This window comes from Scedosporium apiospermum (genome assembly GCF_000732125.1).
Source record: "Scedosporium apiospermum strain IHEM 14462 chromosome Unknown SEQ_SAPIO_0176, whole genome shotgun sequence".
NCBI classification, from domain to species: Eukaryota; Fungi; Ascomycota; class Sordariomycetes; order Microascales; family Microascaceae; genus Scedosporium; species Scedosporium apiospermum.
Window position 1 is genome coordinate 922379 of NW_015971877.1, and position 14607 is coordinate 936985.

Here is a 14607-nt window from a genome sequence, read left to right on the forward strand (position 1 = left end):
CAGCCACCGGGCCATCTTAGCCGGCCATGGCGCCCCAGGCCTCATCGTCGGCTGAGCGCCACCTCCATGCGAATGGAAAGGCGGCCGTGGTGGTCTCGAGATCAGAAAAGCCCCCCGGTACACCACGAAGAGATAAGAGTCATGGGCGAGAGAGTTCGGCGGTGCAGGACCCGGGCCTGAAGGACTATGTGAGTTGCCGGAAAACGAAACCGCTTAGGGTCTTGCGTGGCATATGGGCTTGGAGTCGACGGAAGGACCGATATCTGTTTTCTAAACCGACCTTGGCCTTCCTCTCAACTCTAAAGCTCCCCAGCATCTATATATATATACTAACTGGATATTTCTCATGTGTAGCGTCTCGGCGAATGTCTTGGCAAGGGTGCGTTCGGGTCGGTGTATAAGGCCTTCAATTGGGGCACTGGGGAGGCAGTCGCTGTGAAGCAGGTCAAACTAGGTGACCTGCCCAAGAGTGAGCTGCGTATGATTGAGGTATAATCTGCCCGGCCCCGAACTACTCGAGGTTACGCCTTGGGCGAGCTATCTATGTGTGTGAAGCCTAGCTCTAACTGTGTTCAACAGTCCGAAATCGACTTGTTAAAGAACCTTCACGTAAGTCGAGCGCCGAAGATTAGCATGCTCTTGGAATTGTTCTGATTGAGGGCTAATCCTCTTGTGTATAGCATGACAACATTGTCAAGTATATAGGCTTCGTCAAGTCTGTCGATTGCCTTAATATCATTCTCGAGTACGACATCATCCACCCTCCAGCTCTGTTATACGCCTGTACGGGTTGCCCCTAACGATGCTGCAGATACTGTGAAAACGGCTCCCTCCACTCGATCCTCAAGGCATACGGCAAATTTCCCGAAAACTTGGTGGGCGTTTACATGACTCAGGTTCTCCAAGGCCTTCAATATCTCCATGATCAGGGTGTGATCCATAGGGATATTAAAGGCGCCAACATCCTAACGACGAAAGATGGCACTGTGAAGCTTGCAGACTTCGGTGTCTCGACTAGCACCTTGGCAGGGAATCAGGATAAGGAGGCCCAGGTGGTAGGCACGCCGTACTGGATGGCACCCGAGATTATCCAGCTTTCTGGAGCTAGTTCGGCCTCCGATATATGGAGTGTGGGGTGTACTGTGATCGAGCTACTCCAGGCTAAACCTCCATACCATAACCTCGCAGCTATGCCGGCGTTGTTTGCGATCGTCAACGATGATCATCCACCGCTTCCCGAAGGCATATCACCTGTATGTTGCTACCATCCGGGATCAACCTTAGTGAGCGAACTAACTAACTCAATGCGCTTTCCTGCAGGCTGCGAGAGACTTTCTCATGCAATGCTTCCAAAAAGACCCTAACCTGCGTGTAACGGCCCGGAAACTTCTTAGGCATGCTTGGATCGTTGGTTGCCGTCGGAGCGAACCCCAAGTCGCCAAGGCGCCATCGAACTTCAGCCAGGCAGTCGAGGAAGTGAAGCAGTGGAACAAGGCCCTCAAGTCTTCTGAAACGTCTCTCCGAGCCTCAACAGGCTCCGACGGCGCGCCTCCCATGGCTTCTGGTCAAGGAGCCTTACGGTTTAGGGAAGCTGACCCTCTTCGATCGAATCACGCTACTCCCGCGAGAGTTGCCCTGGCGAAGCCCCGTGCTCTTCCCGAAGCGTTTCGGTCCCCGGAGTTGGCGGATGACGATAACTGGGATAATGACTTTGCCACATCCATCTCGCCGAGTGCTCTGCACCTACCACACCTCAAACCCCAGGATAACTTCGGTGGCCTGTTGTCCGCCGATCGTCTGAAAGCCTTCGCATCTACGATGGATCTCAATAACTCGTCCGAGAACTACGATGACGACTTTGAAGGAGAGCTCCTGACCATCAAGGTTGCCAAGCAGTGTCATGATGATGACGCCCTGGAGAAAACGATCCGGCCGATAACCCGAAAAATCGAAAGGAGCCAAGACCCAGTAAAGTCGCATTCACGAAAGCACTCGCGGAACTTTTCGAGATCCAGTACGGCTCCTGTATCCTTGGGTGGAAGATCTCCAACAAAGCCCAACTTTGGCGGTAGCAAGATCGAGCTTCCTGCCCGACCAGACCTTGTGTACAGGGAAGAGTCTGTTGAGGACTTTTCCGACCTTCAATTTGATAATGACCACGTGTTCAGTAAAGGGCTGAACCTGGCTGTTAAGAGGGTAAGCGTGCAACCCGCCATCATGGAGAACATCGCAGAGAACTCGAAACGAACTAAGACACCTCCGTCATTCAAGGGTCCTCGGCAGAGTGATGCGCCCCAGTTGTTCCACCCGTCAGACCTTACTAGCCTACCGCGCTCTATGCAATCGCCGGCGGTGTCTGGTAGCATACGGCGGCAGATCTCATCGCGGCCGTCAGTGTTACCCGACCGATCCATGCGTAGGTCGAGGTCATCGGCTGAGATTGAACGATTTGTCGAACCGGACGATGACGAGGACTTTTCCGATATCCTGGGACCCGGCGACGAGTTAACCCCAAAGGACGAAAGCGACCACGGGTCCGAGAACGGCTTCATGTTGGCTTCGAAGTTATCGAGCAGCTCGTGGCTTGGTGATGACGATGATGAGGATGATCCGTTTGCGTCGATGGATCCTGGGTGGGATGAGCTCGATCTCAAGGCCAACATCGCACGAGATCGTCATGCGCGGCTATGCGAGAGAGTGGAGGAGCTCGTGCGTTCCTTGAAAACCACAGAGAGCGAGGATATCCTATGCGAGTTAGCCGAGGACTTGGTATGTCATTCAACCCCGTATTTTGGGTGTGAGAGTGCGAGGGATCCAAAACTGACACTTATTCTACAGCTTGTCCTTCTGTGGGAGAACCCTGAAGTCAAAGGCCTAATCATTACGGCTCATGGTCTTCTCCCAATTCTAGAAATTCTTGAGCCTTGCACCGTCAAGACTCGGCAGCATATGATCCTCCAGTTACTCAAAGTCGTGAACACAGTAAGCAGTCCAATATTACTTAGAGAGTTGATGCCGAGCATGACCGAGGCGAGCCATAACTAACTTTCCTTCAGATTATTTTGGATGATGTTGAAATTCAAGAAAATTTGTGCTTCGTTGGTGGTATTCCGATCATTACCAAGTTCGCTGCGCGGCAATACTCGAACGAGATACGTTTAGAGGCAGCAGCCTTTGTTCGACAGATGTACCAAACATCGACCCTGACGCTGCAAATGTTTGTCAGTGCCGGTGGTCTCAACGTTCTTGTGGAGTTCCTTTTTGAAGACTATGATAGCGCGAGAGACCTCGTGCTTATCGGTGTCAATGGTATCTGGAATGTGTTTGAGTTGCAGGTTCGTTCGCTTTTGGTTACTCCGTCTACATACGCGACAGACCCTCTAACCTGGTATTTTCTGAGCAGGGGCCTACTCCGAAGAACGATTTCTGTCGAATCTTCTCAAGGAGCAAGATCCTATACCCTCTGGCACTTGTTCTTCATAGGGTGCTCGATGAAGAAGACGAGAATGAGTTGTCCGAGTTAATCGAAGGCCGCATTGTCAACATCTTTTATCTGTTCTCACAAGCAGAAAACTATGTCAAGGAGGTCGTCGCAGACCGGCAAGTGCTGAAGAGTAAGATTATCGAACTTTGGAATACCCTGTCGTTTTGGAGTTGGATTTGCTGACTTCCATACCTAGGTGTTCTCAAGGACTTGCGCCGCATGACCCCTGCCCACCAGATCACGATGTTGAAGTTTATCAAAAATCTCTCCATGCTCTCGACCACCCTGGAAGTTTTACATTCCGCGGATGCGATTGACTTCTTAATCGACCTTCTCAGTTATAGTATGAAGAAGGGACACACTCACTTCCGCGAGATCTCGAATCAGGTCCTCAATACAATGTTCAATCTTTGTAGGCTCAGTAAGGAACGTCAAGAGGATGCGGCCGTTGGAGGAATCATTCCTTTGCTTCTGCGGATCATGAGGACGGAAAGGCCACCCAAGGAGTTTGTCCTGCCGATCCTTTGCGACATGGCGCATTCGGGCAGAACGGGTCGGCGGTTCTTGTGGCAGAATAAGGGACTCGATTTTTACGTGTCTCTACTAGCCGACCAGTACTGGCAAGTTACGGCACTTGATGCCATTCTGGTCTGGTAAGTGTTTATTCTCTCTGAAACCCGCCGTTGAGATGGTTTATTGACGCATAGTTCTTCCGTCTTTTAGGTTGCAAGAAGAAACGGCCAACGTCGAGAGTCATCTGCTGGAGAGCGAGTTTACCAAGACCATTCTGTCTTCCTTCAGCACGAACAGACTCAACTCGTTCGACTCTAACATCCTCGAACCGCTCCTTAAGCTGCTTCGTCTGAGCCCTTCGATTGCTGCGTCGCTCGCCACCCCAGAGATGTTTGCGGGTATCTCTCAGAGGCTCGGCCACAAGAAGCCTGTGGTCAGGTTGAACCTTTTACGTCTTGTTCGCATCATCATCGATGCGGGCGACCAAGACGTGGGTCTCGGAAATGGCTCCGGCGCTCTCAACAGCAAGCAGGTCAAGTCCTTGATGGATGCCATCCAACTCCTGGCCGAGAAGGACTCGGCCGTTTTGGTCCGAAACTTAGCGGCCGAGCTTGTAAAGCTGAAGATTGGGGCGGAGGCATTCCCCGACATGTTGGCCGCGCCTCCTGTCATTTCAAGCTCGGCAGCCGGACCGACACGGCGACCTGGCTCTGGAAACAGAAGGAATAACTCCTACACCCCGCCGAGCCTGCATGTCTCGATGTCTTTGCCGCCTACGCCTACGCAGTCCGGGTCTCGGCATCGGCCTAGTATATCGGGGTCCGGTAGCGGTGCGTATATCGAGGTGGCGGCTAGTCCTCGCCGGACACCAGCTTCGATAACCCACGAACGAGACGCGATTCTCTATCGACCCCGTAGCAGGGATGGACCGACCGGAATACCGCGGAGAGTTAGTGGCGATGCGGCCTCGGCGGCAAACATTCTCTCCAATGGAAGCGGTTCGAACACATCTATTCCCAGCAAGAGCCGGCTGCCGAGGACATCGATGGCCTATTCGAGATCGAGCATGTCGGGCGGACAGCCTCCGATTGTCACTCTGTCGGAGAGCGCGCTGTCGAACAAAGAAAACGTCAGCAGAGCCTCTAGCAGTGGCGCCTCGGGCTCGACGACAGGTTCGCCGGCCCCGATCAGCGTCATTGCCGGGAAGAGGCGGAACAGAGCACCGAGCTCTGACTCGAAGTGGTCATGACGACAAAAAGTCCAGTCAACTTTTCCCTCCTTCCTTTTTTTTTTTTTTTCTCTCTTCTTTTATTCTTATCGTCTATCTTGTGTCATTTTCTTTTTCATGCATACAAGGGCTGGACATCATGGCATACAAAAAACAGCAAAGGGGATGATATGTGATTGGACCTGCATTCTCGCGATAGAACAGCACTATTCCTTGTTTTTTTTATTTTCTTTGTCTTTTCTTTGTCTTTTTTTTTTTTTTTTCCTTTTTCCCTCGTATGCTTCATTCACGAGGATGAACATGGGTTGGTCAGTTACACACATGAGAGGGGAATGATGAGGTTTGTAAAGAGGTGATGCAGTGGAATCATGTTTATGAGGCGAGTATGAGAATGGATGGGCAAGCATATACTATGGATGAGCACCCTTTTGTCTTTCCGCACAAGGCATTTCGTGATAGAGCCTATGCGATAGGACTAGGGTGCAGGTGGTATCACGTACACTGGGAATGGATGAGCATTACTGGATGAGCATGTAGTGCTCTAGTATAAATAGAATAGGCTCCCTATGATCTTTCTGCACATTGCCTCCGCCCTAGGCGATATGTGATGGGACTTGGGTAGCATGGGCTTGGGAATATACTTATTCTTCCTGTCTTTTGAAGCAATGAGCAAGAAGATGAGCAGTAGACGGTGGGACTGACTGTCAAGATAACTGGCAGGCAATTGTGAGATGCTTTCGAGTTTTTTTCAAAGAAAGCTGTTTCACACGTTTGCTTGTCGATGGCCTCCGTCCAGCCCCATGCCCTACGAGTAAGTATATCTGCGCTCTAGGCCAATCAAACACGGCATAGAAAGTAGATCCCGTCGATGGGATGTAGAATGGAGAGAAAAAGGGGCGAAAGCGGTTTGATTTAAACGAGCGACTAACCCCTATATCCACCTCCCTTCCTCGAGAGAGGAAACGACTCCCTCGAAGGGAAAAGCATGGGTGCTTTCCCTCGTCCTTGGAAGCATCCACCTCATATAACAAAACCTTTTCAAAAATGGCACAAAATTGGATAGGAACGCCCACGAGGCAAGCCCACGATAGCGTAACAGCATTGTCGCGGTGAAAAGGTACACAAACCCGCCGACCCAGCGAGTCCTTCCCTTCATTGCCTCAGTTTCCCGATACGCCGTCCCAGCGATGGCGTAGAAGCACTTTCGCTGTCGAGATTTCCCCATCTCTTTTATTTCCTTTTATATCCCATAATTTTTCCCAAAACTTGGTCGTTTAGTAAAGACATTATTTTGTGATCTCTCTCCTCGGATGACAGCGTATGTAAACACAAATGGGGTATCATAGAAAGAAGCGATGAAGCCATGACATAGGAAAGAAAAAGAAGTGAAAAACAAGAAATGGGAGTCTTGTCCTGGAGGGGGAAATTGGATCGTAGCCGGGGACACGATGGAGGGGAGATGGAACCTTGCGGACGATAGCGCTAGGGCATTGTCGTGCTGGCAAGGTGGGAATCTCAACTTCATGGTGGCCGTGGCTAGATAAAACTTCGCCGGTGAGGACCGACAGAGAAGGGAATCCGAGTAGGTTTCTTGCATCGAAACTGAGAAGGAAAAAGGTGAATCGTAGTAAAGAGGCTCTCTAGCGGGACAAGTTGAATTGCCCCAGAGTAAAAAGAAAAGAAAAAGCGAGCATTGATCAAAATGCAAGGTTGCTAGCTCCTGAGCGCCCTCTGATTGTTGAGCATCACCCGGCACGCAGAGCCCGCGGCCTTTGGTTCCCCCATGCCCCGAGAAATCGATGAGATCAAATCACGCAAACCTCACCAATACAGAACGTGAGGAGCCCGAAGACGATGAGCCTTTTCACTTCCTGATCCAGGGAAGGCAGCCACTAAGGCCGCGCTCCTCGGCTTCTCTCTTCGCCGCTCCATCTTCAAACGAGCTCGTGTCGTCATCGCTCGGTGAAGCACCGCCACCATTCCTACTCTTCTTGGCACCGAAGATCCTCAAGAGGACCATATTGGCAAGGCTGCTGAGCAGGCTGATGCACAGGATACCGATCATGACGAGGTTACTCTTCCGGAAGCGATGAGGTCCCTTGGCGCTATCGGCAGGCCAACCAGTGTAGAGGGCATAGGTGGTGACGATACTGCCAAGGTTACCCAAGCCCGACACGAGAGCGGTGGCGGAAGCGACGCCGACCTCACCGTGGCGGCTCTGGAAGACCTCGTTGGTCCAGGCCATGCAGGTGGGCACGGTGGGGCCGAGGCCGAAGCCGACGAGGAGGAGACCGCCGTAGCGGGCCCAGGTGTTCTGGAGGGCGAAGGTGGTGGTTAGGAGGCCGGCGATTTGGATGCAGACGGCGATTGAGAAGATGATGGCGCGGCGGGAGTGGAAGCGGTCGGAGAGTGGGGTGAAGATGAGGATTGCGATTAGGTCCATCTGTTTGAGAGGTTAGTTTGCTTGAATGAGATGAATGGAGCGTGAACTGAAGCTTACGATCCAGATCGGCGCGAAGAGCAAGCTGATCTCGATGCCGGTAAAGTTCGGGTTGATGGACGCAATGATGATGCTGCCGTAGAGCTGGGTGCCAATGCCTACACCAACAACGCCGAAGTACATGAGGAGAAGGGGCCACAGGCGCCAGTCCAAGAGGACGTAACCCAAGTCCCTCAAGGTCCAGCGTTTGCCGTGGTACGCCCGGCGGAGCTCATGATAATGAACGACGGCATCTTCACCAGTGAGAGCCTCGGGGGTCGCGGGAAGCCATTTCATGATACCGGAGCGCTGCCTTGTCTCGCCGGGCGGCAGGGGCTTGTCGGGGAGCCACCAGAGGAGCAAGAAACCGACGACGATAGTCACGAGGCCGTAGAGGAGGAACATCCACCGGAAACCCGTGAGACCTCCGACGCCGTCCATGAGCTGGAAGCCGGCAGAGATGAGGCCGACGACAGCGGCAGAGACCTGAGCGGCGGTGAAGTACATGCCGATCCTTTTGCCGGTTCGCGAGGGCGGGTAGAAGGATGTGAGGTAGAGGGACATGCCGGGCCACATTCCGGCGATGACGGCGCCGAGGAGGAATCGAAGGAGTTTTGCACTCCAGGGTTTCTGGACGGCGGCGAAGCAAGACCCGACAATACCAGTTGCGATGACGATCCTGGCCATCCACGCGCGAGGACCGACCCTGGTCATGATCAAGTTACTCGGGAAATCAAAAATGATATAGGAGACGTAGAACAGCGAAAGTGTCTGGGACACATCGCTTGGGGTCATGCCGAGGACCGTGATGAGGTCGTGGCCGACGTCCTTGTTCATGGTCTGCGCGATACCAATGTTGGAGCGAATGGCACAACAGAGAAAGTAAAGAATCCAAAAAGCTAAATGTGCATCCTCTTGTTAATTGTACTCTACGAGAGCGAGAGTGGGATTGTGTGTATATACGAACCTGGGATGATACGAAGGTCGAGTTTTCTATAGATCCTCTCTACCGTCGCGGTATCATACTCTAGCTGCTGCTGCTGCCGGGGCTCACGAAACTTGCCATCGCCATCACCGTCTAAACGGGGTGACTCGGTCCCGGAGACGACGAAGTTGACGTCGGCGGCATCTTTGCCGTCGGCGCTCTTGTCTGCAACCCGCTCGGCCATACTTGGGCTATGAAGCAATGGAGACGCGTGCAACTAGTCCTTTCAGGCCGGGTCCAACAAATTTGAGACGAAAAAATTGATACAGTCTATATTTGGTCAGAGGAGGAGGAGGAACAGCAGCTGAGTGTTGATAATCCGGACGGAAGAGGTGCTGGAGGAGTTTGAAAGCGAGGTCGTTGCGATGGGTAGTTTGGGAGAGGAATTGAGACAAGATCAGAGAGGACGAGGTGCGATTTATGAAGGTCGCAGTCTTTTTTTCTTTTCTTTTAGAAGCTAACTCGTTCTGGATAATATCCATCTGATGCTGGGCTTTAGAGATACACTACACTAGTTTAGTATGAGCTGCGAGGAGCAGCTGCGGGTGGGATTGGATATTGGTCCCTATCGATCGATTGATCAGGGCCTACAGAAGCTATTCCTCCACAAGCTCGACGTCCAATGGCTCAACAATTGGACGATGGTGGGGGGCTTCTGCACCATTCCAACGTCCTAAAGAGCGTTGTGGAGAGTGGAAACTTTCCGGTCGAAGCTTAGTGCGGGCGAGATGCGGGTGAGATGCTGGTGAAGCCTGTTTCTGGTAGGTAATGATATTTGATCTTGACAGGAACCAGCATTTGATGGCACGGGCAATCGGCTCAGCTCGGATAAGAATACGCTAGACTCTTTTCCCTGGTTATTTGGTAGTGTACGGACCGGGCCCTGATGGCAATTGGAGACCCGAGGTTCCTCCAATATCAATCCATCCGCGGATGTTGGCATGCCGAGGGAGGGCGACCAGAAAACGACGAAGTACTGCGAAGTACTCGAAGTTCGGTCTTGAAAAGAAGGGGAAAAAAAACTGATGGGCTGGGATCGGGAGGCATCCCACGGGTCTAGTTGTCTGAAGCCTCAAAGGACGGAAAATTGTAGAAACTTCGGAGGAAGCCGTTGGATCATCATTAATGCATCAATGAAGCTCAAGTTGGCCATGCGGCAGGCCGAGGTGACTGCGGCTGGTTCGTTGCTCCTGTTGGAATCAAAATTGCTTCTATCAGCCTCAACGGCGAGGGTTGTCACAACCCCGCACTAACAGTTGAGAACTTGAGGGCTCCGACAGGGGCTTCCATAGGGCTCAGCCTCCCTCGCCAGGGGACCAGTTCTCGACGGTTGAGTCAATTACAGGGGCAGCGCGGGGGTGTGATGGGGGGTACTACACGGTGTGGTACAGGGGAGACCGCGAGGTCAGAACTTAAAATGAAGCGGGCGAAGCAGGATCTGAGCTAGTTTAGAATCGATCAATCACTTCAATCACTTCAATCGCTGATAATCTTGATCTCCCAGTCTCTTGTACACAGCATGTATCGTATCGATGCCCCTCTGGGCCGAGGGTTTCCGTTTCTAAACGAGGCCCGACAATTTCATGAGAGCTACTCCGGGTTTCTGATCCCGAAATCGATGTTCGAAGGCCCAAGCCGTCTTCTGTCTTCTCGATTCTTTTTCCCAAGATCCCATGCCCCAATGTCAGAATTTCAGATCGTGCATCAATCTCAATGGCATCAATGGTGTATGTGGTTGTGCGCTCAGCGGCAGTGTCTTCATGCATCAAATCAATCCTCCTTATCAAGGCTAAGTACAAGTACAAGTACCACTGCACAACCCATCAAGAAGTGTCATTTCCATCATCCATGGCCTCAGATCTGCAGGGGCACAAGCGCCCGCGGCAGGCGCCAGCGGTGGCGCTGGAAGTGGAAGCTGACTGGAAGTCTGGAAGTGGAAATCGCGGGGTGATGCTCCAATGTCTTAGCTTGATCGCCCGCGTTGCTGCCTTGTCATGATGAATGCCTCAGGAACCTCTTCTTGGTTTGCGCCTCGTTTTTCTGGATTTAACGTCAAATCCTGCATGATTGGTGAATGCGTCGAGTCGCAAAATTGATTAGCTATGCTGCCTACAGCCGTAGTCCCCAATTGCAAACTTGACTTTACGAGTAAGACGGGAGATACACTTTCTCACACTCTCTTTCCGAGATGACTCTTGCCGTTCCATCAGCCTCGACCCGTAGTGCCGGAAGGCAGCAGCATGCTCCATCCTGATCGATGAGCTTTGGCCTCATTGAGGCCGGCCATTGCAGCCGGCAGCCCACTCCGCAGCATGCCATCATTGCGGCTGATCTACCATCTTCTCATCCCCCCACGGGAACAAGGTAACAGGGTGTTGGGAACGTCCTCCTAGACCCTTTTCTCTCACCCTAGGACAGGGATTCCTACCGTGGCAGCCTAGACTCTGCATCCAGAGACCACCATCGTGTGGGTGCTCACCGGGACAAAGGGAACCTGAGCCATCACTTCCCTACGCTGAGGTAGGACATGCGCCGCTATCCCAGGACCATCCATGCAGGCCAATGGGGCCATTTGCGCCATTTGCGGTTCTCTCTTCTGATAAGGAGGCCGGCGGCAGGTTCAGATGCTACTCTCGAAGTGGTTGCAACCACTCCGCCCAAGATGAGCACCAGATGTTGGATGCTAAGACTTTGGAATCTGGAAATGGAAGACGTGTCGGGAGGGTCCGGGTTCGGTTCGCACCAACGTGCCCTTAACTTTCCTGGCTGGTCCGCACACATCCCTATCCCTGCACTTGTCACCGACAGTTCCCTGTCCTAGTCGCGGCGGAGTCTCTTGGTGCTTGCGCTCCCCCTCCTCGTGGGCCGTGTCCCCCTTCGCAGATCATCTCAGACCTCCAGGCACCCCCATAGAGTATCTTGGGTCCACGATTGTTCTAGTTTAGGAGTGATAGGCTATCTTTGCCCTAGCGCCCAGCCCTACGGAGAGCAACACCCTTGACGGTTCGACTCACCCTGGCCATCCATCCCCAGCTGCTCCTCTCGCCTTACCAAATGTGGTAGTCCTGGGTGATAATCGTTCTTGCCTAGGACCCATGGCGCACCCGGCCATCGGGTGCGTGGTGATGTTACACGTCAGAGACGGGTGCGTGTTCTGGCTGCCTATCTAACGTGGTCGTCGGTCGTCCTAGGCAACATGCCAACTGTTCTCGTTCTGCCTCATCGCTGAGGCCCTTCTTCCGTGCCTGCTGGGCCTCCTCTTTTGGTGCGCCTCACGATATCTCTTCAAGCTTGGATGGCTGCCCTACTCCCTCACTGGCTGGTTCGGAGTCCGGGATACTGATTCGTCATTCGGTCTTACCCACTCTAGGATTGGCTGGTCTCCGTCGGCTTCTAGACTGCCCAATCTTGACGGAGCACATGTTACCTGCGAGTCATCATAGTCCTTCCCAAGTTGCTAGGCCTCAAGGCAAACCGCTGGCACGGGTTGATCCACCTGGAGGACGGACTGACATGGATCAACGGTCAAGCCCAACAGCTGCTCTGCCAACAAAAATTCGGTGCTAATTTATATTCTTCGATATCAGTTGGCATAATAATAGGGCTAATTAATAGCTTTGCGTTGGCTTTTCGATGCTGGCAAAGCGTGGTCCTTTGTTTTGGCCTCGATCATTGCTCACCTATCATCAGTCCTAACGATACAGAATACGTCATTGACAAGAAAGAAAACAAAGAACTGGTTTCGCGAAACAAAAACTGACGCATGGTCCGCTGCCACCCTGTATTCCAGCACTAACGTTCCATTTCGGAGGCCTGGCTTTTTCAGCGATCGCGGCGTGGATGCCTGTGCCGGAGCTGAGCCGGCCCCGAGGCCCAGGGTCGATCCTGTGAGTTCAGCACGGTGAGTCATTACATATGTTGCAGCCAATATGCTCTTTCAGGCACTAATACTGAACTGGTCACGAGATTAATAGATGTTCTTCTTCACTTGGTGCCATGGATGGTGCCTAGTGCAGGATCCAGACCAAGAACTATATTTTAACCGCCAAGTCGACGGGCTCGAAAGTCCGTTGTCCCCGTCACATTTCCAGTTCCTGCATCTGCATCTGAGCTAATTCTGTTTATGAGCCAGGCCGACGCCGCCACCTGAGCTTGTACTTGTTTGTACCCGAGTACTTTGTACTTGTCCATCCAAGCTTGACCACTCACACACACAGCCACAACTCAGCTCAACGACCACTTCATTCCACGTGACACTCCATTTGTCATTGCTGTATTACAAAGTACCGCTTCAGCGCTCCTTCCGCCTTTATTAGCGCCAAGGAGGGTACTTCTGGCCTTGTACAACTCGATTTTATATAATAACTTGACACACGCCACCCAAACTTGACCGGAAAACACACCTTCACCTTTCCGTCGCGAAGCCAAAAGGCGCTACGAACCACTTTCCTCGACAGGCACCGACATACCTACTCGTGGTCCACGTCGACAATTCGCCACTTCGGCATAGCCCACGCGGCCAGAACCCACCATCCCCCATATTTCGCCTTCCGGCCTTGGGGCGATAAAGCTCTTTGACTCGACGAGAGTTCCTCTGAAGGAACCTTCCATCTTCTCTCTCATAAACCTTGCGACCACCTGCACGAGATTATCATGGGGACCATGTACGACTCAAGGACCTTTGTGCACGAGGCATCCTATCCGTCCATGACGGAGATGGACCACGACCACGACCACGATCGGCCTGGAGACGGCGATGGCACCGACAGATTCGGCGAGACTGATGTTTCCGAGCTTGCCAACTATAACCCGACTCCATCGTCACTTCTAGCGCCCGAACGAACATCCTTGGATGATTCCGAAGAGGCCCGATCCATCCTGCTCCAGGGCAGTTCGCGCTTAGAGCTTCCTCCGACCTCTCCTCAATCCGTGATACCTTCTTTGGCGCCCGAGTTGGCGAAGCTTACCACCGACCCGGGAGCTTCTGTCGCGCCAGGCCTTGCGCACGACATCGCGACTCAGCTTGCGCCTGCCCTCGGTTCTGCGACCTTGCCCCCCTCGACACCGACAATGACCGCCATGATTGATACAAGGACGAGGTCGATTGTGTCTTCACGTACCAAGTCGAATCCGGCCGCTGCTGCGCGCTTGAAGCTTATTGCAAAGCCCGATCGTGAAGTGACCAAAGGGCCTGGAGGCAGGTTCTATTGCACTGTGGAAGGATGTACGGAAGTTCCAGATGGCTTCAAGCGTCGCTGTGAGTGGAAGTAAGTCAATGCCCCATTTTCCTTTTTCATTTTCTATGCAGTTCTTGTTCTTGTTTTCTTGGTGCTAACAGATTCTTTGCTAGCAAACACATGGATAAGCACGAAAGACCATATCGATGCGAGCACGACAGCTGCGAGAAATTGCCCGGATTCACTTATTCAGGTGGCTTAGTACGTCACGAAAGAGAGGTCCATGGGAAACATGGCGGACCGAAGAAAACTCTCAAATGCCCTTACCATAATTGCAAGCGATACAGTGGCAAAGGCTTCTCGAGACAGGAAAACTTGAACGAGCATCTGCGCCGAGTCCACACCGACGCCACCTCCCCTCCCGAAGACGGCCATCCGATTACCAGCGATAATGACAGTGAGCGTGGCCAGAAGCGGAAGCGACTGTTCAGCGACTCGGCGGACAAGGGTGACGAGGACATGAACTTGCTCGATGTGGTGAAGCGTCTACGCCAAGAGAACCAAGAATTGCGGGAGGCTCTGCAACAGCAGCGCGAAACGCAAATCACGATGGTGGCTCAGATTGCCGATCTGCAAGGCGCGTTGCAGCTTAACGGGGCAAATATGAGCACCTCTGGCTAGAGCTAGAGAGCTTGATTCATGTTCTCTACACTCCGCCACTTTTGATTGCTGATCCGCCAG

The 14607-nt window shown here is 52.7% G+C and overlaps 3 protein-coding genes across 3 annotated transcripts; 2 read left to right on the forward strand and 1 right to left on the reverse strand.

Annotated features, from left to right (window-relative positions):
- Window positions 1–26: 26 nt before the first annotated feature.
- Window positions 27–5246, forward strand: SAPIO_CDS10797 (Cytokinesis protein sepH; the record flags this gene model as incomplete). Its single annotated transcript, XM_016784337.1, has 11 exons — window positions 27–188; window positions 355–489; window positions 580–609; window positions 681–745; window positions 812–1253; window positions 1321–2769; window positions 2839–2982; window positions 3057–3335; window positions 3404–3614; window positions 3681–4137; window positions 4208–5246. The coding sequence occupies 11 exons, from the start codon at window positions 27–29 to the stop codon at window positions 5244–5246; spliced, it is 4413 nt and encodes a 1470-aa protein (XP_016638563.1).
- Window positions 5247–7089: 1843 nt separating this feature from the next.
- Window positions 7090–8873, reverse strand: SAPIO_CDS10798 (Vitamin H transporter 1; the record flags this gene model as incomplete). The annotated part of the gene is made up of 3 exons (XM_016784338.1): window positions 7090–7668; window positions 7726–8603; window positions 8672–8873. The coding sequence occupies 3 exons, from the start codon at window positions 8871–8873 to the stop codon at window positions 7090–7092; spliced, it is 1659 nt and encodes a 552-aa protein (XP_016638564.1).
- Window positions 8874–13342: 4469 nt separating this feature from the next.
- SAPIO_CDS10799 (uncharacterized protein) lies at window positions 13343–14547 on the forward strand (the record flags this gene model as incomplete). The annotated part of the gene is made up of 3 exons (XM_016784339.1): window positions 13343–13946; window positions 14040–14127; window positions 14214–14547. 3 exons carry the CDS (start codon window positions 13343–13345, stop codon window positions 14545–14547), a joined length of 1026 nt encoding a protein of 341 aa, XP_016638565.1.
- Between the last annotated feature and the right edge of the window lie 60 nt (window positions 14548–14607).